This window comes from Colobus angolensis, unplaced genomic scaffold, assembly GCF_000951035.1.
Source record: "Colobus angolensis palliatus isolate OR3802 unplaced genomic scaffold, Cang.pa_1.0 Scaffold63, whole genome shotgun sequence".
NCBI lineage: Eukaryota > Metazoa > Chordata > Mammalia > Primates > Cercopithecidae > Colobus > Colobus angolensis.
The window spans coordinates 8174631-8198280 of record NW_012119932.1 but is presented as its reverse complement, the minus strand read 5'-3'; the positions used below and the strand labels follow the sequence as shown (position 1 = coordinate 8198280).

At 39.0% G+C, this 23650-nt stretch overlaps 2 protein-coding genes across 14 annotated transcripts in view; one reads left to right on the top strand and one right to left on the bottom strand.

Moving 5' to 3' along the window:
* CACNB2 (calcium channel, voltage-dependent, beta 2 subunit) overlaps positions 1–8282 on the top strand; it is a 412882-nt gene extending 404600 nt beyond the window's left edge. For all 12 annotated transcript variants that reach the window (XM_011963870.1, XM_011963872.1, XM_011963869.1 and 9 more), the window contains 4 exons: positions 1546–1697; positions 3262–3357; positions 5381–5566; positions 6428–8282. In XM_011963870.1, the coding sequence (XP_011819260.1) occupies positions 1546–1697; positions 3262–3357; positions 5381–5566; positions 6428–6922 (929 nt within the window). In that variant the 3' untranslated portion in view covers positions 6923–8282. The remainder of the gene's footprint in view (positions 1–1545; positions 1698–3261; positions 3358–5380; positions 5567–6427) is intronic.
* Positions 8283–12720: 4438 nt separating this feature from the next.
* Positions 12721–23650, bottom strand: part of NSUN6 (NOP2/Sun domain family, member 6) — a 109048-nt gene continuing 98118 nt past the window's right edge. The window contains exons 9-11 of one of the 2 annotated variants that reach the window (XM_011963866.1): positions 18811–18959; positions 15239–15364; positions 12721–13301 (exon numbers count right to left, since the gene is read on the bottom strand). In XM_011963866.1, the coding sequence (XP_011819256.1) occupies positions 13089–13301; positions 15239–15364; positions 18811–18959 (488 nt within the window). In that variant the 3' untranslated portion in view covers positions 12721–13088. The remainder of the gene's footprint in view (positions 13302–15238; positions 15365–18810; positions 18960–23650) is intronic. The other variant, XM_011963867.1, reaches the window with a different exon arrangement.

Below are 23650 nucleotides of genomic sequence, written 5' to 3'. Positions count from 1 at the left end.
GCTGGTCCTGGTGGCACATGCCTGTAACTCCAGCTACGTGGGAGGCTGAGGTGAGAGACTCACTTAAACTGGGGAGGCGGACGGAGGTGAGCCAAGACTGCACCACTGTACTTCAGCCTGGGAGACAGAGCGAGACTGTCTCCAAAAAAAAAAAAAACAACAAAAAACCACACACATATTAAACTTATAATCAATAAAAATAGTGCTCAATCCTTTAAAACAAGGAGTTACATGGGATGCTGTGACTGAACACTTACTATTAACATATGAAACAAAGATGAAAATCTTTGTGATCAGATTTCTTAATTCTTACAATAAACAAGGTTGGAACTTGACTGGGGTTCAGTGGCCCAATGTTATTTTAAAGCTAGTATCTCATGTAGTTTGGGCCCTGATTTTTTAAAGATATCTAGGTAAACAAAAGGACTCAAGTCATAACATACTGTGAGGCAGATGGATTAGTGACCAGAGAGATACCATTTCTTCAATAATGTACTAGTTAAAATTATCTCCAGGAAGCTTCTGGCATGAATCGAACTGCCTAAGAGGAATTAAAACGTAATTGTAAATCCACATTTGCTGGCATAAAAGTCTCATGGAATTCAACCTGCATGACTGCAGTGGTAACTGTAAGCTGGGTACTCTGCTTTATAGACCTATGCTGCCTAGTAATAGTAGCTTCTGGCTATTTATTGAATTTTAAAAATTTAGTTGCCTGTTCACACTAGCTATAGTTCAAATGCTCAGTAGCCCATTAGCTGCTGCCACGCTGGATCACATATAGAGGATATTTCCCTCATCGCAGAAAATGCTGTCAGTCCTGTTTTTGACTCTTTGGAGATCATGGAACAGTAGATGAACCGAATGTAATTTTCTTGGAGTTCGAGTAGATACTTAAATGTTTTGTGATAAATTTCTACAAATTTTATACTTTAGATTTCTGTAGTGCTGCCTCTGAAAACTGCCCTTTTCAAGCGTGACTGTTAAAGGGGTATTCCTCTGGTTGGAAAATATGAGGTGTGTTTTTGGATAAGTTTGTTACTGGTGCCATTCACGTCTTTCCTGTTTGATTTTGTATTTCATCTTGTTAATAAACATATCTAGACGGCATAGATGACATGTAAACATAGATCAGCCCATGCACTGAAAGGAAAACTTGTCGTGGTTGCTAGTGAAATGTGGTCTGCAATGAACACATGGAAGATAGCTCAAGGTTCTTATTTTACAGCAGTTTTATGAAATGATTTCATAAAGTGGAAGCACAAAGAATGTCAGCAGAGAGCTAAAAATTTCCACAATCCAAGTATTATACTAAAAGTAAATTCTGCAGCCGGTTGAGAGAAAAATTCCTTACATCCTAATGATGTGTGGAGAAAGAGCCCTTTCTAAGAGGATAAATTACTGTTGTAAACTTTTATCAATTCTGTTGCCTATAAGCATTAACATAATGGCTGACCTACTCACCTTTCTGTTGAAGAAACAGGATACCATTTTACTTTATCTTAAAAATACTGCACTTTAACTGAACTGTTTCACCCTTTACAGCGGAAGTTCAGAGTGAAATTGAAAGGATTTTTGAACTTGCAAGAACATTGCAATTGGTGGTCCTTGATGCAGATACGATTAATCATCCAGCTCAACTCAGTAAAACCTCCCTGGCCCCTATTATAGTATATGTAAAGATTTCTTCTCCTAAGGTAAGTAGGATTGCTACTGTTTGCTCTATAATCAAATTTTAGTAAAATGTATTTTACGTTCTGCTTTCTATAATTAGGCTATTGTAATAGCCTTTAAGATGTACAGACAATTTGAAGAGACATGATGGTCAACAATTTTTAAATTGATATAAACAAGGCATGGTTAGTTTCATGGCTTAGAACAGCTGTTCTCAAAGTGTGGTCCATGGATCCCTGGAGGGTCTTGAGACACTTTTAGAGGGTCCATTTAATTAGTCAAAACTACTTCCGTGATAATACTAGGACACTATTTGACATTTTCACTGTTTTGACATTGCAAGGCTGATGCAAAAGCAATGGTGGGTAAAACTGCTGGCATCTAAGCATGAATCAAGACTGTGGTATCTAAGTACCAGAAGTTAATGTATTTATCACCACTATGCTTTCCCAGTTTAAGGGGGAAAAAAGCCAATTTCACTTACTGTCCTGATAAAGTAGTATAGTTTATTACTTTTATTAAATCTTGACTTTTAATATTCAGTGTAATAAAGTACACACAAAGCTCCTGCTGCATACCAAAAAGTGTCTGAAGGACAAGCACTGGTGTGATTGATTTTTGAACTAAACTAGCCATGTTTTTCATGGAATACTATTTTTATCTCCAACAACAACTGTCAGGCTATGCTTATTCAGACTTGGTGTAGCAGATATTTTCTTGGACAAAATAAGCCTGTCACTTCAAGGAGAACAGCATGTGTTGCCAATGATAAAACTCAAGCTTTCAGAAAACTTGTATGCACCTCTGAGGACTTAGAAGCTTCCCAATAAAGATTTCTCTGATGAGATCAATGGTAATATTAATGAATATGATGTTTTAATACTGTATAATATGTCAACATTTGGAAGATCTGAAGTCAGTGAACCATTATTGTTTGTATGATCAATGAATAATGTTAATTTCAAGACAGACCAATGGAATGTCATGGAGTAAGAACATTTCACTGCAGGTTTCAGATTCCACATAACAACTAGTCTTTAAGAAACTACCATTTGTTGAGTTTTAGTGTAGTATCAAAGAAGACTATACTAAATTGTTTCTCCTTTTCTCAATTACAAATCTGTAAGAGGTTGGATTTTCTTCACATATTTCAACCAAAACAAGACACTGCAGCAGGTTGACTGTAGAAGCAAACAGGAGACTGCAATTGTCTTCTATGAAGCCAGCTGTTAGAGAGATTTGTAAAAAATGTAGCTATTTTTATAAAAAAAAAAATTTATTTTAACATGTAGCAGATTTATTGTGAATTTTTAAATGTTTTAATAGTTTTCCATTTTAGCTTCTTTAAAGAGGTTGTGAGACAAAATGTTTGAGATCTGCTAGCTTAGAAAAAAGAATGTGAGTGCTTAAAGCTTGCAACTGTGATTTACGTTAACATGTTAATTTTGCAGATAATCTTATAGCTCCATCTATTATGATCCCCTTGTGCTGTATATAAAAAGGCCCCAGAGAAAGGAGTCAATAATGTACCTTGTTCTTTACCTGGGTGTAGTTATTACTCTGTTAAAAACTCATTATCTTTTACAGGTTTTACAAAGGTTAATAAAATCTCGAGGGAAATCTCAAGCTAAACACCTCAACGTCCAGATGGTAGCAGCTGATAAACTGGCTCAGTGTCCTCCAGTAAGTTATCGCTAATATACAGCATAATCCAGTTACAGAGATCAGACCTGGTGTGTTTTTTTTTTTTTTTTTTTTTTAAGACAAGGTCTTGCTCTGTTGCCCATGTTGGGAGTGCAGTGGTATGGTCTTAGCTCACTGCAGCCCTGAACTCCTGGGCTCAAGTGATCCTCACGCTTCAGCCTTCCAAGCAGCTGAGACTATAGGTGCATGCCTCCATGATCGGCTAACTTTTTTTCCCCCCTATAGAGATCTTTGTCCTTCCCCCTGCTAAATCTTCCTGTATTGCCCAGTCTGGTCTACAACTCCTGGCCTGAAGTGATCCTCCTGCCCTGGCCCTCCGAAGTGCTAGGATTACAGGCATGAGCCACCATGTCTGGTCAGAACTGGCATTATATTTTGAAAAAAACCGTCAAACACGTGTCAGGGAAGAGAATCGTCATCACTTAAAGTGGTATTCATTCCAAAGTAAACTGTCCTCCCTCCTTCCATGATCATGTGTTTTGCGCACAAGTAATCCAAATGATGATTATAGCTTATAAAAAGCTTCAGTACATCCTGCAGTAACTTCACATTGCTAATATCTAACACAAGATCCTGGTTCCAAAAATTTGGCTTGTATGATGAGTCTAATTGGAGTTGGTATATTATTCATTTCTGATCACAGGGAGCAAGTTGTTTGCTCTTAGTAACTGTCTGAGACATATTTTCACTTGTCTTAAATCAATTTCTAAGGAATAAGTTAACTAGATTCTCACTTGTCTATGCTTTACATACAATGCCTTGGGGCTATAGAGCTTTCCTAGGTTTAGTTTTGGAGGCAGGGTCTTGCTCTGTCGCCCAGGCAGGAGTGCAGTGGTGGCCTCTCGGTTCACTGTTGCAACCTCTGCCTCCTGGGCTCAAGTGATCCTCCCACCTCAGCCCTCCAAGTATCTAGGACTACAGGCACATGCCACCATGCTCTGCTAATTTTTGTATTTGTATTTTTAGTTTTTGTATTTTTAGTAGAGACGGGACTTTGCCATGTTGCCCAGGCTGGTCTTAAACTCCTGACCTCAAGTGATCCATTTACCTCAGCCTCCCAAAGTGCTGGGATTACAGGCATGAGCCACTGTGCCAGGCTTTTTTTTTTCTTTTTAAGCATAGCTATTTCAGGCGCTATGAATATTTGATTGCTTAATGTATGTTAAAATTTATAATAAACACTAAAAAATCTTTTGAAAGGTGACTTTTTTTCTTTACTGAACTGTGAAGTTTGGACAATGTCAAATTATCAGTGGTTTCAGCTGCTTCTGCCAAATTTCACATCCTAATCTTACCTTATTAATTTCTAAATTCAGATTTCATAATCTTGGGCCAGGCATGGTGGCTCATACCTGTAATACCAGCACTTTGGGAGGCCGAGGTGGGCAAATCACCTGAGGCCAGGAGTTCGACACCAGCCTGGCCAACATGGCAAAACCAGCAAAACCCCATCTCTACTAAAAATACAAGAATTAGCCAGGCTTGGTGGCAGGCACCTGTAACCCCAGCTACTTGAGAGGCTGAGGCAGGAAAATCGCTTGAACCCAGGAGGCCAGGGTTGCACTGAACCAACATCAGGCCACTGCACTCCAGCCTAGGCAACAGAATGAGACTCTTGTCTCAAAAAAAAAGAAGCAAAAGAAAAAAGATTTCATGATCTTGATGTCAAGAATAGGCTTCTATCCTACTCTGTTCAAATATATATACCTCTCTTTTGTACCACAGTATCCATGCCTTTTTTTCATTGCTGATAGACAACTTTTCTGTGCTACCATACCCTTAACAATTGTTACCTTTCTGGCCATTATTAGTTAAGCATTCAGTGCTCTAAACAATGATTTGAGGTAGTCAGACACTTGCTAACTAAATAAAAAAGGAGATAGTAGCAGCGCTTATAGAAGCAGGAGCAAGTACAAAGGGGTGCAGCTCATGAGCCCCTTCCTCCTCTTATGGAGGTGGGAAGGGGCTGCGTCAATGTGGTCTGGAATGTCTGCCTCTGCAGGAGTTGTTCGATGTGATCTTGGATGAGAACCAGCTTGAGGATGCCTGTGAGCACCTTGCCGACTATCTGGAGGCCTACTGGAAGGCCACCCATCCTCCCAGCAGCAGCCTCCCCAACCCTCTCCTTAGCCGTACATTAGCCACTTCAAGTCTGCCTCTTAGCCCCACCCTAGCCTCTAATTCACAGGTAAGGGGAGTTTTTATATATATCTATATATACAATCTTCATAGGAAAAAAGGTGGTGGCCTATGGTGACACCTCTAGGATCCAAGCCCAGTAGCCTGCTTGGGGCTTGTTCTAGTATATTAACTCAAAGCAAGTCCAGCATGAGCCATGTACCTGTAAGAAAAGCACCATCGACAGAATATACTGGGAACAAACACAGACTACAGAAACTTTCTACAGTAGAAACTTTCTACTTTAAACAGTAGTATAGACTCTGGAAGTGGATCACCTGGATTCAAATCCTGGCTCCACCTCTTACCACTTGTGGGGCAGATAACCTGGGGCAAATTTCTTAACTGTTCTTACCTCAGGAATAATAACGGCAGCCTGTCCATGAGGCTGCTGGAATTAGTAATCTCATGAGATGATCTTATAGGGCTGTTGTATTAATGAGTTATTACATACAAAGGGTCTAGAACAGTGCCTGTCCCATATTGTATCATTGTATCATATAAGGATTTGCTATTTTTAATATTATCACAGACAGTCAAGCAGAGATAGTTAAGTTTACACCCCTGTATAGAAAAATCTCAGGGACCTGCATCTATATTTGAGCCACAGGAGAATATATAAAAGAACACTTGCCCTGCCTTTTTTTTTTAAGGAAAAGGTTACCACGCACACTGTTCTAGGCACTTAAAAAGTCCAATTTAATGTAGTACAAGCCTTATAAATGCCACTGGATGTTACCAAAGGGATGAAGCTAGGTTAGACTTCATTTCGGATGCTTAAAAAGGACTCCACTTGAATGCACTTGCTCTGGGACATGTTCTTTACACACTGACCTTGGTTAATGCCTTGGTATGCTCCTTTTGCTGCCAGGGTTCTCAAGGTGATCAAAGGACTGATCGCTCCGCTCCTATCCGTTCTGCTTCCCAAGCTGAAGAAGAACCTAGTGTGGAACCAGTCAAGAAATCCCAGCACCGCTCTTCCTCCTCAGCCCCACACCACAACCATCGCAGTGGGACAAGTCGCGGCCTCTCCAGGCAAGAGACATTTGACTCGGAAACCCAGGAGAGTCGAGACTCTGCCTACATAGAGCCAAAGGAAGATTATTCCCATGACCACGTGGACCACTATGCCTCACACCGTGACCACAACCACAGAGACGAGACCCACGGGAGCAGTGACCACAGACACCGGGAGTCTCGGCACCGTTCCCGAGACATGGATCGAGAGCAGGATCACAATGAGTGCAACAAACAGCGCAGCCGTCATAAATCCAAGGATCGCTACTGTGAAAAGGATGGAGAAGTGATATCCAAAAAACGGAATGAGGCTGGGGAGTGGAACAGGGATGTTTACATCCGCCAATGACTTTTACCCTTTTGTGTTTTTTTTGTTTTTGTTTTTGAAGTCTTGTATAACAGCATCCCCAAAACAAAGCCTTTGGGGTCTACACCGCAATCATATGTGATCTGTCTTGTAATATTTTGTATTGCTGTTGCTTAAATAGCAATAGCATGAATAGAGTATTAAGATACTTTTTCTTTTGTAAGTGCTACATAAATTGGCCTGGTATGGCTGCAGTCCTCCAGTTGTATACTGGACTCTTCAAAAACTGTTTTGGGTAGCTGCCACTTGAACAAAATCTGTTGCCACCCAGGTGATGTTGGTGTTTTAAGAAATGTAGTTGATGTATCCAACAAGCCAGAATCAGCACAGATAAAAAGTGGAATTTCTCATTTCTCCAGATTTTTAATACGCAGGCACCTGATTTGCATATTCATTCATGGACCACTGTTTCTTGCTTGTACCTCTGGCTGACTAAATTTGGGGACAGATTCAGTCTTGCCTTACACAAAGGGGATCATAAAGTTAGAATCTATTTTCTATGTACTAGTACTGTGTACTGTATAGACAGTTTGTAAATGTTATTTCTGCAAACACCTTCTTATTATATTATATATATATATATATGAGTTTGATCACACTATTTTAGAGTCTTAATGCCAAGTCAGCAGATTTGCTTTATGAATTACAGGGACTAGAAATGCCCACATTCAGGAAATTTGTAATAACATTGTCTAGACACCTATCCTCATTCTAGTAGAAAGATTGTACATACTGTAAATACGTGTGATTGCTTGACTTGAAAAGGTTTGAATTCTGAATGTTATACCATCCTTGTAAGTTTGTAATTTTCACCATAAATTATGGTAAATATAAAACTCCAGAGGTTCTTCTACTCCATACAGTTCACACTGATTGTGACACATTCTTAGTAGCTAGTGTCTGTTCTAGTCACTGCACTGGAGTCTATGAGCCGGAACTCGCTATATGCACGTGTGTGTGTCCGTATGTGAGAGTGTGCACGAGTGACTGAATGGCTGAGATGAATTGGAATGCTGAAGACTAGTGAAGAAACTAAAGACTGATATCGAGCATTCTGCCCACCTGGCTCTGTATTTAATTGTGCTATATGTTGCTTTAATAACCCATTGAGCAGTCAGGGAATGTGAGTAAGCTTGCTGCCAAAGGTAACTAGGAAAGCATTCATCTGCTGCCTCCTTGTTTTTGCTCCTAGAGAGTAAAAATACAGGCAATTTTACTGTGAGTGTTTCACTGGAAATGTACAATCTTTGTGTGTTAGAGTATTTGTTTTAGTAAGAAATGTTTACACAGCTTGTGGTATTATTTCGTGGGAAAATAAATTTTTATAACTTCTCCCACTTCATTTTCTAACCTTGCCTATTGTTCCTGTTGTTTACCTCCCAATTACCCACCATTCCTCCCCACCACCGACTCCAGCAGGTTCACTGTCTGTCAGAACCCAGAAGTGCTTCTTATAACCAAAGTTTCTGTTTTTCAGAAGTAATCAGGGCAAAATGGGGTGACATGAAGTGAATAAAATGTTTAGAATATTATCCTACATAAGACATCTACACGGAAGGGGAACCCTGAAGACATTATCTCCATGCCTCAATTACACTGCTGTCAGAAGCTTTTGTCATCATGTTTAAGGCTAAGACCTTTTCCATGTCTCAAATGTTTATTTTGTCCAGTGTTTATAACTGGATGGTAAGACAATATTAAGAGTGCAAGTACCTGGTACTTGAAGTTGGTCCCAATAAAATGCCTGTGTATAACTGCCTAACTTCAGATCTACATATTCACTTATATAACAAAATAATCAGCCAGGCATGGTGGCTCATGTCTGTAACCGCAGCTCTTTGGGAAGCCGAGACAGGTGGATCACCTGAGGTCAGGAGTTCAAGACCAGCCTGGCCAATGTGGCAAAACCCCATCTCTACCAAAAATACAAAAAATTAGCCAGGTATGGTGGTGCACACCTGTAATCCCAGCTACTCAGGAGGCTGAGGCAGGAGGACTGCTTGAACCCAGGAGGTGGAGGCTGCAGTGAGCCAAGATCGTGCCACTGTACTCCAGCCTGGGTGACAGAGTGAGACTCCATCTCAAAAAACAAACAAACATACAAAAAAACCTATTCAGCAAAACTATAGTTATAAAATCAATTATTTTGCTTCCTTGATTATTCCAAGTTCTTGCCAAATATTCTTAGACTTTTATAAGTAAAACTGTTTTACATTTAACACCTTATTTCCCTTATCCCCAAGAAAACTCAGTATTAAAAAATGATTAAGCTGGGGTGGTGGAATGTACCTGTAAACCCAGCTACTTGGGAGGCTGAGACAGGAGGATCCCTTGAGCCCAGGAGGTAGAGGTTGCAGTGAGCCGTGACTGTACCACTGCACTCCAGCCTGGTGACAACCTGGTGTCTAAAAAAAGAAAATAAAAATTAGTTACATATATAATGTTTTATCAGCTTATATATGAAAAATTTCCCTCAATTTGTTAATTAGCTCTACACTGTTTACATGAATTTATTTTACCAAATATAAAAACAGTAGTCATAATAAACTGGACAATTCTTACATTGTCCTACCAGTAGGAAACCATATTCTAATTAAAATTGCTTTTATAAAGTATTTCTGATAAAACTTTTGTCATGGTAAGAGATTCACAATTACTAGGTTCAATCCTTTACTATTTCATCCCAATTAATGATTTTGGAATATTTAAATTCTTGAAACACAGCTAGTATTTATCTTACTTGCTGCTATCATTAATCCCTTTCAAAAAGTAGTGGTGAGAGTTTCCATCTTTTTTATTTTGTATCTAGATTCTTAGCTTGCACTTTACTGTGGCACATATGAGTGCAAATTAGAATATTCCTCAAAAAACTAGCTTGAAGGATTTGACATAAGAGCATCTATATGTGAAAAACTGTATAGTGGACATATGTGTAAACTGTGTAGTAAATCTGTAAACGAGGAAATAATCCCAAGGGTAATGGGATATTTACTGACCTGTGGAATGTATATAGTCTTTTCACACAACAAAGGCTTAACCTTAACCCACTCAGCTGTAGAAGCATGATTTTTGTAGTCAACCTAGAAAATGCTGGAAATGTATTTAATAGTTGGTTTTTTTTTTTTTTTGGTCATACCCATTTCAGTCTTTCCTATGCTCTTTCTCTACTGCTCATTTAAGTTACTGTTACAAAAAGGTGCTGCTAAATGTAGGATGTCTTAGTCATGTTGTACTTTAGGACAATGCCACATTTTTAACATGGTCTGCTATGCATTCCTGTTAAACATTCACTGTCAGCTACACTGAACTGTCTAACAAACCTGGTTTAAAGTAATTCATATAAAACAAATAAAGAGCTGGCTTCTGCACTGTTTATTAGTAGTAGTATTAATTGCCATGTTAGAAATGATTCATGTAGTTGAGACTATATTAAATATTCAACACTTCGCATCTGTGGGGCATCTTTCTTGGGGCAATGCCAAACACTTTATGTTCCTTTAGTAATCTTCCTATTATGTCTGATTAAAAAAAAAAAAAAGATAGCTCCATGTAGAAAATTTTTTTTTTTCAATGTGAGCTCTAGTAGAATCATCTGGGTCACTTATGGGTTCTGGATCAAGTGTTTAATTTCTGCTACACTGTACTTTTAACTATTTGTACTTAGATTCGTTATTTAAACTAAAACATGACACAGGGTTTTGAAGTAAATGTACTCACTGTTGAACTTAAATACTTTTTCTGTTTCATAGAAATGTTAATACTAAATATGTTAAAATATATATTAATTTTCCCTCACATTTCCCTGATTTTTTCACCTTCTTCCCACATGTTTTTCTTATATTGCTATATCCCTTAAGTTTATGTGATTTTCCAATTTGCTTAAGTTTTTGAAAGGAAGAAACCCACTGAAAATTAGCTACGTTCAAGGAAAAATTCCGAATAGTATTCTCTGTCCTGTTTCCAATATGTAAATATTTTTCTTCTATTTGATGGCATTGGTTGTATTTTGACATTTGTTGGTCTTAATCAAACATTTACACCAGTACAAGTTTGTTGCTAGGCTGATTTTCTGCCATTTTCATCTCAGCTTAGCAAATAAGGATGTGCAGCGAGCATTATGGAAAATGATTTTTGTAGAGTTTCTTCAAACACATTTAAAGTTTAAGGAGGTATGCTGAGCCCTAAAAAGTTAAGTCGCACAGGAAAATTGTTTCTCTTTAGTCAAATGACATCTACTGGATATAAGGCAGAATGAGGGATGTAAAAGACACAGGTTTGCTTGAAATAATTTTTCTCTCAAACAATAAGCATCTATTGACTGCTCTGAAGCTGTGACTGAGACAAAAGGCAGTACAGGGTCTCTGCCTGGAGGATGTTTCCTAGGTGTGAAGCTGGGGCTTAAGGGGCATGGATAGAAAATTTGAATGAGAGTGTCATAAGCCAGGAGAACATTAGATGTGGGTGCCAGGGGCACACAGAAGGGGAACAGTGCCTGTCCAACCTCAGGGAAGGGTATTCAAGAAAGCCTTCTTTAAAGAAGAGGCCATCTATCGGTCTTACCTGATCCAAGAGACCTTGCACTCCTTATGGATACAATAAATAGTTATGAGAAATTCCTAAAGAAAACCTGTGAGGGGGGAAGAAAAATCAGACTATTAAGCAATTGTCCATTTCTTATGCCCAAGGTCTGATAACTTTTGGGCGATTTGAATAAAAGCTAACAAAACAGTATGATGGATTTAAACATCACAGGACAGCCTTAAAACTATGGCTGGATACTAAGTATTCTGATTGGTCTAAAAAGCCAATAGAAAGGCAAAATCCTAAGGCTGTAATGTTTTCTTAAAAGCTGGCTGGGTGCATGGCTAACATCTGTAATCCCAGTGCTTTAGAAGGCCAAGGCGGGGGGACTGCTTCAGACCAGGAGTTCAAGACCAGCTTGGGTAACACAGCAAGTTCCCATCTCTCTCAAAAAAAAAAAAAAAAAAAAATTAGCCAAGCAAGGTAGCACACAACTCTGGGGGAGGCTGGAGCAGGAATTGCTTTAGCCCAGGAGTTTGAGGTTGCAGAGAGCTATGAAATCATGCCACTGCACTCCAGCCTGGGTGGCAGAGCAAGACCTTGTCTTTAAAAAGTAAAATTAAACTGAAAAGCAGTCACTTATTTTGGCCACTACAGTGGGATGCTTGGGTATTTTTGCAGTTCGAAGGATGATCTGCTTTTTGTCTGAGTTCAGAGTTGATTGTGGTATTTTTTTGTCTGGATCTATGATAGGTACAGCTGCCTTGTCTGATGCTGGTGTTAGGTGAAATTGTTTATGTTCAACAGGAGAACACCAAGACCCAGCTATAAGGGTCAGGCCAGGCCGCTTCCCAGCTGCCAGAGCTGGTTTTCTGTTTTTTTTTTTTCCCTCTCACCAACCATTTTCTAATAACTTATATGTTTCGAACACATGATAAGTTACCCAAATTGTGGAATAATCTCATTTTCTAAATCTACAAAGTGAAGAAAATACTCATTTTACTTTTTCGTTTAAAATTATGAAAAACATTAAACACAGACGATCATTTAGACTGTGATAGTCTTTAGACTATCACTTCATACTATCATTTAGAGGAAGTCCAGACTTCATTTGAAAGGGGGTTGACCTACTAAATAAGCAGAGAGTCAGGTAAAATACTTACCTCCATTATTGGCACATAGTCAATGTTTGATTTCCCATGCCCTGAATCCTTAAGAAACTACTATTTAGGGAACAAAAACCACTTTTCATAACCACATCAAATGCTGCTAATTTATTCCTTTTGTTAGATTCACTAATTTTTAGCATTAAAAATAACTTGTATTCTTCACAAATTAGAACATTAGCTCGCAAATGAAAATATGCTCCAGACATCTACAGGCATCTGTTTTTCTTTATACTCCAAATACATAAAGCAAAAAATTCTTTTAAAAACAGAAAATATAATCTCATACCACCCCGTACTTCCTCTGTGTCTCTGGATCCCTGGCAAAACAGCTGGCAGCCCTTTCTGTTTCCTTAGCAACTACGTCATCATTCAGTTGGCCTGACAACACTTTGGTATAAAAAAAAAAAAAACAAAACAGCAAATGTTTGGAATTTTCATTTCTGAGCATCCATCCTCTCCTATGTGCTTTTGCATTTTACAAATTTTGCAATAAAAAAACCTATAGAGTCCTTATTAGCCAGACGCAACATGTCTTCTCTTCTGGCCTCTCTCAGAGAGTCCATGTCAGTGTCCGGTAATGGCACAGCTGATGGATCAAATCGCTGCAGCTGTTTCAATTGTTCACATGAGAGGCCAGCTCCCCTCATTCCTTCTCCTCCAATCTGCGGTTCCTGTTTGGAGAAAGTGAATCAATATGGATGAACATCCCGTAATTAGCAAGTATGCCTGCTACTATTTAAGTTAAAAGACAAATTGGGCTGTAAGGACTACATCTTCCAAAAATAGCAAAATGAGTAAATGCCTTTCATTTTGGTGGAAAATAAGTGCTGCTTTCCAGACAGTAAAGTGGGAAAGCAATACTATGTGTCACCTGATGAACAAATACCTATGATTACATGCTTATCAGGCACTGTGACATTAGTAAAGGCCTGAGCTTCTTAGTTGGAAACAAGTGGACTCAAATTGCAGCTCTATCACATTTTAGCTGTATGACTTTAGGTAACATTAACCACATTTCCTCATCTATTAAACAAGGCTTAAGTAAAGAAGGTGGTATCACACCTGGTACATAGCAGGGACTCAGTAAATGGAACATTATTATCAATAAAGCAGCAGAGGTCAGGCACAGTGGCTCACACTTATAATCCCAGTACTTAGGGAGGCTGAGGCAGGCTGATCACCTGAGGTCAGGAGTTTGAGGCCACCCTGGCCAACAAGGTGACGCCCTGTCTCTACCAAAAATACAAAAAACTAGCCAGGTGTGGTGGCGCACGCCTATAATCCCAGTTACTCGGGAGGCTGAGGCACGAGAATTGCTTGAACCCGGGAGGCAGAGGTGGCAGTGAGCCAAGATCATGCCTGGACGACAGAGTGACACTCCATCTCAAAAAATAAAAAATGAAAGAAAAGAAATAAAAGAGAAGGAAGGGAGCAGGGAGGGGGAAGGGAAGAAGAAAAAGAAAAAAGAAAGCAACAGAAAAAACTCAGCTTTATTTAACATTTTCCAAAACTGAAAGGTGGTCTTTAGGCATCTAAGGTACCTCTCTCTGACCCATACCAGTTGGGTGAGAAAAGTTTCTAGAAAAACAAACATTAGAAAGGGATACATAATTTAAGGCTGTATCAATTAGTTTAGAGGAATCATAAGGCCTTGAGTGATACTTGCAAACTACTTAAGAAGATCTATAATCCTAAGTCACCATCACAGACAATCATTTGCATGTTAATGAAGATAGGTTTTTAGATATATACTTAAGAAAACAGATCGTTTATTATCCCATGGAGGTCAGGGGAAAACTTCCCATCTCTTTTAGGTATATATTTTGAGTGTGTATGTTTCCAAGTGAATTCTGAAGTCTTCCTTTCATCTACAATGTAATTACCTTAATTTATGAGTCTAGAAACCATCTCTGAATTATCTATAGTTATGTATTCCCATTACCTAACTTCTGTATAGAAAGGTACTAAAGTTAGATGCTCAATGTATCTGAATGTATGTGAGCATTATTACAGATTTAAACTTAATCTCAAATATCCTGGGCTAAAAACTGAATCAAAAATACATTTCTAACAAAGACCATAACAGAAAGAGTTATGTTAGGTAAAAGAAAGTATAAGAAAGCTTTTTAAATATTATATATTGTATATAATAGGCAATAATCCAGAAGCACATTTTTCCCTTTCGGCTGGTCTTCTGATATCCCACAGTTATTAAAGCTCATTTGAGCTTTGATGTGACATGAGAGAAAATGCTCAACATTTTCCACATCAGAAAAATACGGCACTGGGAAGGAAGAAAAAAGTCTTTTTAGAAAAAAGGTGCCGAGTAACATGAATAGCTACAAGTGGAATAAACACATAACAAAAATACTCCCAAGCTCTGTGCCACTTTAACACAATGGCAAGGAACAAAGATGAGAAAAAACTTTGTCAGGACATGCAAATTATGGGCAGTCTAAAATGGACCTAATTAGATAAGCATTCTTGTTTATTACAGTGTTCACTTTGGAAGTTTTACTTTTTTCTTCATTAACACCCTGTGTTTACCACAGTGCTTCAGTTTCTGTGATTTATCTTATTACACAGAGAAAAATGAAATTAGTCCTACCTGGGGCTGAAGCTGAAGGCAAGGAAATTTTGTCAGGGCCCAGGCAACTTGTTCTTCATTTTCGGCCAGTGTTATAGTGCATGTGCTATACACCAGCACACCCTCTGGCTTCAGCAGCTGAACTGCCTAAAGAAAACTGTGATCAGACCACACACAGCACAAAACCAAATAAGCATCTGCATGAATTTCATAGCATACGGTATAATATCTTTCAAATGTTTGGGATAAATAAAATGATGTTCTACGTGACAAATACAATCATTCACCTTCATGCCTTCAGATACCATTTTTTATGCTGAAAACTCACAAATGTACATTTTTAGGCCAGACCTCCTTGTTAAATTCCCTACTTAAACACTCAGTTGGCTTCTTAACATTTCTTTTTTATTCTTATTTTTCTAAATAGAGATGAGGTCTCACTGTTGCCCAGGCTTGTCTTACACTCCTGGGCTCAAGCAATCCTCCCACCTTAGCCTCCCAAAGTGCTGGGATTGCAGGTATGAGCCATAGGTCTGGCCCTTCTCAACATTTCTATAATCCTATCCAACTTGACACGCCCGAAAATGAACTTCTCCTTTCCCTCCGAAACCTACTGCAGAAGTCTTCCTATCTTTCCAGAATCTCACATGCCAAAGCTCAGATTATCGTGTATGCCTCTTTTTCTGACTCCCTCAACCATCAGCAAGTCCTGTTGGCTCTACCTTCAAATTCTAACCAGAATTTGGCCACTTCTCACCACTTCCACTGCTATCATTGTGGTCCAAGCCTCTTTATCTTTTGCCTGGATTATTGCAACTGCCTCCCACTTCATCAGCTTGCTTTATTCCCTGCCCTCCTGCAATCTAGTCTCAGTACAGCAGACAAAGCAGTCCTTTTAAGCTTGTCCCTTCTCAGCCCCAAGCCCCTCACATGTCCTCCATGATCACTTAGAGTCAAAGACAAAGTCCTTCCAGAGGCCTTTGAGGCCAGACATAACAAGTCTCTTGCTGCCTCTCTGACCTCCTCTTGTACACCTCTTACCCTGGCCCGTTCTACTTCGGCAACACTGACCTGCTGCTGTTTCTGGAACACACGAGGCACAGTGGCACCTCAGAATCTTTGCAGCAGTTGGGAAAGCTCTCTTAATTCTCTGCACTTCTTTCTCCTTATCTTTGCATGTATGTCACGTTCCCGGGCACTCTAAATTTTCAACTATTCCAATCCAACACTCCTATCCCCAGTTCCTTTGGCTTGCTCCATAGGCCACTGCATTATTGCCTTCTAATATGCTAAAAAACTCATTTATTTCTTCTCCTAGTTAGAAGAGAAACCTCGTGAATAAGGGCATGGAATGTTGTCTACTTTCTCAATACTGTACCGTCAACATCTAGAATAGCGTCTTACACACAGTAGGTGCTCTATGAGTATTTGTTGAATAAATGAATCAGGAGATAAGGTGCTATGCTAAAATAGATTTGTCTCAAATACCTAAAGTTCAACTTTTCAAGCTCCTGATTTTTAAAATTTTAAAGGAAATCTTTAAAAATAGAGTATACATACTTGTGCTTTTTAAATCAGAGTATGCTGATCAAAATTTAAACTTTGTTACTATGTGCCAGTTACTGTGTTAAACACTGTACATGAATTTTTCTCAACAAATCCTTATAACAACCACAAAGTAAGATGACTATCACCAAAGACGTATTCCTAGTAGGTAGAGCTGTTATCCCTACTACTCAGATATAGAAAGCAATGTACATAAAGTCACTTAGGTGGAGGAGCCATGGCTCAAGTCAACATGTGTCTGACTCTAACATCCACATTCTCGATTTCTCTCCAGGCCAAATGGCACACCTGCTATATTCTCAAGTTCTCTCTCTTTTCAATGAGAAGCTTTTCCTTCTCATTGAGATCATTTGTCTACTCCTAGTAGCCTTTTAAAATACCATTTTTGCTATGACCTACAAAGAACAGAAATCCAAGTCCTTTACAGAAGTATCCTAATTTTATTCTCAAGTCAAAGTGGGTTTCAGCTATAAGTAAAGCTTCCTTTTTGCTGCTTGCTGTTTTAATTCTGAGGATGAGTTCTTTGAAGACTTCATAGAAAAAGAGGAAGTCAAATAATCCACAACCAGTGCTACCTTTGTGTATGAAAGGAAACACCAAGAGAGGTGAGTCAGAATGTACTCAAAGACAGCTTTAGAGACTGAATCATTACAGAACATCCACTGTTGTTCTAGCCTTGTATTTTGGAGGGCTGGGACTAAATAATGAATTCATCTATGATCAAACACTGTCTATACACTCTGAAATCCACTGAGTCATTTTTGCAGGACTAGGAGAAATCCTCCAATGTTCTATCTGGGCTTCTTCTGAAAGTACTAGAGGCAAGTTAAATGTGTACAGTTTTTATGGTTCTCCTATATCCTACACTGGCCACTGTCTCTTCCTGTTTTTATCAATGAGTTTTGCTTCCTATTGGAACTTCTTCTTCTAAAGAAGGCCCCAAAATCTACTTTTTATCTTTTTTTTTTTGAGACAGTCTTGCTCTGTTGCCCAGGCTGGAGTGCAGTGACGTGACCTCAGCTCACTGCAACCTTCGCCTCCTGGGTTCAAGCAATTCTCCTGCCTCAGCCTCCTGAGTAGCTGGGACTATAGGTGCATATCACCATGCCGAGCTAATGTTCTGTATTTTTAGTAGAGACGGGGTTTTGCCATGTTGGCCAGGCTGGTCTCAAACTCCTGACCTGAGGTGATTAGCCCGCCTCGGCCTCCCAAAGTGCTGGGATTATAGGCGCGAGTCACCATACCCAGCCAAGAACCCTATTTTTTTAAAAAAGAGTAATTTAGTTTATATCTATTTCTTTACATCAATTAGTAACTACAAGTTAACAATTCAGTGACTTTTCAGATAGAGCAGAATATTTGAAATTTATTAAATACGCGACGAAATTCTACTATTGCCTGTATATCTTAAAGGTGAATCAACTTAAAGGAAAACTTCTATATTTAAAACTAGGTCCTCTCGGTTGTATTTGTGTGTGTGTGTATGTGTGTATAGTAAAATATAAATAACATAAAATTTACCATTTTAGTCATTTTAAGTCAATAATGACCTTCAGTACAGTCACACTGTTGGGCAACAATCACCACCATCCATCTCCAGAACTTTTTCATTGTCCCAAACTGCAAGTCTATATGCATTAAACAATAGCTCCTCAATCTCCCAGCCCCACAATGCCTGGTAATATCCATTCTTCTTCCTGTCTCTATGAATTTCCCAGCTACTCATATAAGCAAAATATTACAGCATTTTTCCTTTTGTGTCTGGTTCATATTACTGAGCATAATGTTTTCCAGGTTCACCCATGTTGTGCATGTATCAGAATCTCACTTCCTTTGAAGGCTGAATAATGTTCCATGTATGGATATAGCACATTCTGTTATCCATGTATCTGTCAACAGACTCTTGGGTTGTTCCCACCTTTTGGCTATTGTAATGAATGCTGCTATGGAGATTGCTCTCAGTGGTTTAAACACCAAAGTAGCAAAAGTTAATTAACTTTCTTTCACAACAACAGACCGCCACATACTGCAGTGAAGAGTTTTCGCTGTAATGGCTGATATGATGCCAATTCCTTCAAAGACCAAGTACAGGCCATATTTGGTCTCTGTCCCATTCCACTACAGGGTGCATCCAGAAGAATTCGGTCAAAGGATTCTGGTAGAAATGGAGGTTCCCCTATAAAGAGAAGTATAAACATGTTTACTATCTGCCATATAGGTTTAAACTAGAAAACTCCTGAGATGATGAGGAATTTAAAATCATAATCTAGAATCAAAAATAAAACAATTTCTCCCTTCAATCAAGCAGCTGGTTAAACTAATTTTGACTTATACCTAATATAGATTTGATGTGGTAAAAAGGTTAAAAATGTAGTAATAGTTGAAAGTTATTCTGTTGATACAGTATAAACCAAGGCCTAATCACACAAGACCTTGTACCCCAAACTTCAGAAGCCACAATTTATCAAAGCTAGGACTTGGAATTAATTCTAGTTGTTCTGGAAATTGATACTTCTCTTGGTAATTTCTACTGAAGACAGCCCCCGAAAAAATGCCTGTTCAATCATTGTGAAACATACTGATTCTGGTGTTCCTGAGTCTCCTTGTTTCTGTGGCCATCAGAAGGGCTATGGTCTAGAATAGGTAGAATGAGTCAGTACCACCCCTAGATTCAATCTTCCACGAAGATTTCCTTTGCATTCACTGGAATAATTTTCCCTAACTTCTGACCTATTTAATGTTATTGGAGGAGGGTATGAAATCAAGTGGTCTGTTTACATATTTAGGCTGTCTACCTGCAAGCAAGATTTCCATTCCATTCAATTCCATTTCCCATTCCATTCTGCATTCCATTCCCCATTGCATTCCATTCCATTCCATTGTCCATTCCATTCCATTCCCCATTCCACTCCATTCCATTCCATTCTGCATTCCATTCCACTCTCCAATCAATTCCATTCGCCATTCCATTCCATTCTCCAATCAATTCCATTCTCCATTCCATTCAATTCTCTATTCCAATCCATTCCATTCCGCTCCACATTCCATTCCATTCCATTTCATTGCATTCCATTCCCCATTTCATTCCATTCTCCATTCCATCTAAATTCCACTCTCTATTCCATACCATTCCCTATTCCATTCTCCATTCCTTCCATTCTCCATTCCCTTCCATTCCCCATTCCATTCCATTCTCCACTCCATCTCCATTCCATTCAATTCTCCACTCCATCTCCATTCCATTCCATTCTCTATTCCATTCCATTCTCCATTCCATACTATTCTCCATTGAATTCGATTCTCCATTCAATTCCATTCCATTCTCCATTCCATCTCCATTCCCCATTCCATCTCTATTCCATTTCATTCCATTCCATTCCATTCTCCATTCGACTCCATTCTCCATCCCACTCCATTCTCCATTACATTCCATTCTACACACCATTCCATTCTCAATTCACTATTCCATTCCATTCCATTTTCCAATCTATTCTCCCTTCCATTCCATTCTCCATTCCAATCCTTTCTCCATTCCGTTTCACTACACTCAACTGTCCATTCCATTCTCCATTTCATTCCATTCTCCGTTCCATTCCATCCTCTATTTGATTTCCCAGTCCATTCCATTTTACATTCCATTTCATTCCATTCTCCATTCCATTCCATTAAATTCCATTCCATTCTCCATTCCATTCTCCAGTCCATTTCATTCTCCATTCCATTCCCTTTCCCAGTCCATTCTCCATTCCATTCCAGTCCATTCTCCATTCCATTCCATTCTGTTCAATTCTCTATTCCATTACATTCTCCATTCCCTTCCATTGCCTTCTCCATTCCATTGCCTTCTCCATTCCATTCCATTCTCTATTCCATTCCATTCTCCATTCCATTTCATTCCACTACACTCTCCATTCCATTCCATCCTCCATTCCATTACATTCTCCATTCCATTCCACTCCCCATTCCACTGCATTCTCCATACCATTCTCCATTCCACTCCATTCTCCATTCCATTACATTCACCACTGCATGCCATTCTATTCCATTCTCCATTTCCTTCTCCTTTTCATTCCATTCCATTCTCCATTCCATTCCGTCTTCCATTCCATACCATTCCATTCTCCATTTCATTCTCCACTCCATTCCATTCCATTCTCCTTTATTTTCCATTCTCTATTCCATTCCATTCTTCACTCCATTCCATTGTCGATTCCTTTCCATTCTCCACTCTGTTCCATTCCATTCTCCACTCCATTCCATTCTCTCTTCCATTCCATTCTCCATTCCACTCCAATCCATTCTCTATTCCATTTTCCATTCTATTCCAGTCCATTGTCCATTCCATTCCATTGTCCATTCCAGTCTCCATTTCATTCCATTCCATTCTTGATTCCATTCCATTTCTTCCATTCTCCATTCCTTTCCATTCTCCATTACATTCCATCCCATTTCCCAGTCCATTCTCCATTACATTGCATTCCATTTTCCATTCCATACCATTCCATTCTCCATTCAATTCCATTTCATTCTCTATTGTAATCCTTTCCATCCACTCTCCATTCCATTCCATTCTCGATTCCATTCTCCATTTCATTCCATTCTCAATCCCATTCCAATCCATTCTTCATTCCATTCTGTTCTCCATTACATTCCACTCTCTATTCCATTTTATTTTCCACTCCATTCTTCATTCAATTCCAATGCATTCCCCATTCTATTAAATTCTCAAGTCTCCATTCCACACATTCTCCATTCCATTCCACAATCTATTCCAGTCCATTTCATTTCATTCTCCATTCCATCCATTCTATTCCATTCCATTCCATTTTCCATTCCATACCATTCCATGCTCCATTCCATTCCATCCCATTCTCCATTCCATTCAACACCATCCTCCATGCCATTCCATTCTCCATTCCATTCCATTCTGCATTACATGACATTACATTCTCCATTCCATATCATTCTCCATTCCATTCCATTCTCCATTCCATTCCATTCTCTTCCTTTCCATATCATTCTCCGTTCCATTCCATTCTCCATTCCATTCTGTTCCACTCCATTTTCCATTCCATACCATTCCATTCTGTTACATTCCATTCTCCATTCCATTCCATTTCTTCCATTCTCCATTCCAATCAATTCCATTCTCCATTCCATTCCATTCTCAACTCTACTCCCTTCCATTTCCCTGTCCATTCTCCAGGAATTCCATTCCATTCTCCATTCTATTGCAATCCATCCACTTTCCATTTCATTTAGTTCCATTCCATTCTCCATTCCACTCCAATCCATTCCATTCCATTCTCCATTCTAATTCTCCATTCCATTCCATTCTCCATTCCATCCTCCATTGCATTCTCTATTCCATTCTCCATTCCATTCCACTCTCCATTCCATTCATTCTCCATTCCATTCCATTCTCCATTCGATTCAATTCTCCAGTCTCTATTATATTCCGCTCATTGTTTCATTCCATTCCATTCTACAATCCATTCCATACCATTCCTTTTTCCATCCACTCCATTCTCCATTCCACTCTCAACTCCATTCTCCATTCCCTTCCATTCTCCATTTGATTCCATTCATCATTCCATTTCATTGCCTGCATCCTCCATTCCCTTCCATTCTCCATTTGATTCCATTCCATTCTCCATTTGATAATCCATTTTCCAATCCATTTCTCAGTCCATTCTCCATTCCATTCCTTTCCTTCTCAATTCCATTCCATTCTCCATTCTATTCCATTCCACTCCACTTTCCATTCAATTCCATTCTCCATTCCACATACCATTCCATTCTCCAATCCATTCTCCATTGCATTCTCCATTCAATTCAATTCCATCCTACATTCAATTGAATTCCATTTTTCATTCCATTCCATTTTCCATCCCATTCCATTCTCCATTCCATTCCATTTTCCATTCCATTCTCCATTCCATTCCATTCTCCATTCCATTATATTCTCCATTCCATTCTCCATTCTTCATTCCATTCCATTCTTCATTGCATTCCATTCAATTCTCAAGTCTCCATTTCATTCCATTCTCCATTCCATTCGATCCTATTCCATTCCATACAATTCCATTCTCCATTCCATTCCATTCTATCTTCCATTCCATTCCACTCCACTCTCCATTCCATCCACTCTTCATTCCACTCTCCATTCCAATCTATTCCATTCAATTCCATTCCAATCTCCATTCCATTATCCACTCCATTCTATATTCCATTCCATTCTCCACTCCATTCCATTCCCCATTCCATTGTAGTCTCCATACCATTCTCCATTCCATTCTGTCCACCATTACATTCCCTTCCATTCTCCATTCCATTTCATTCTCCATTCCATTCCATTCTCTATTCCATTTCATCCTCCATTCTATTTTTCATTCCACTCCATCCTCCATTCCATTCTCTATTCCCTTCCATTCTCCATTCCATTCTCCATTTCATTCCATTTTCCATTTCATTCCATTCTTCATTCAGTTCTCCTTTCCACTGCATTTTCCGCTCCATTCCATAGAGAATTCAATAGAGAATGGAGCAGAGTAGAATGGAATGGAACGGAGAATGGAATGGAACAGAATGGAATTAAATGTAAAGGCGAATGGAATGGAATGGAATGGAGTGGAGAATGGAATGGAAATGGGAACGGAATGGTGAATGGAATAGAATAGACAATGGAACTGAATTGGGAATGGAATGGAAAGGGGAATCGAATGGAATTGAGAATGGTTTGGAATGGAATGGAGAATGGAATGGAATGGAAAATGCAATGCAGAATTGAATGTGGAATGGAATGGAATGGAAAATGGAATGGAATGGAATGGAATGGAGAATGGAATAGAATGGAGAATGCAATGC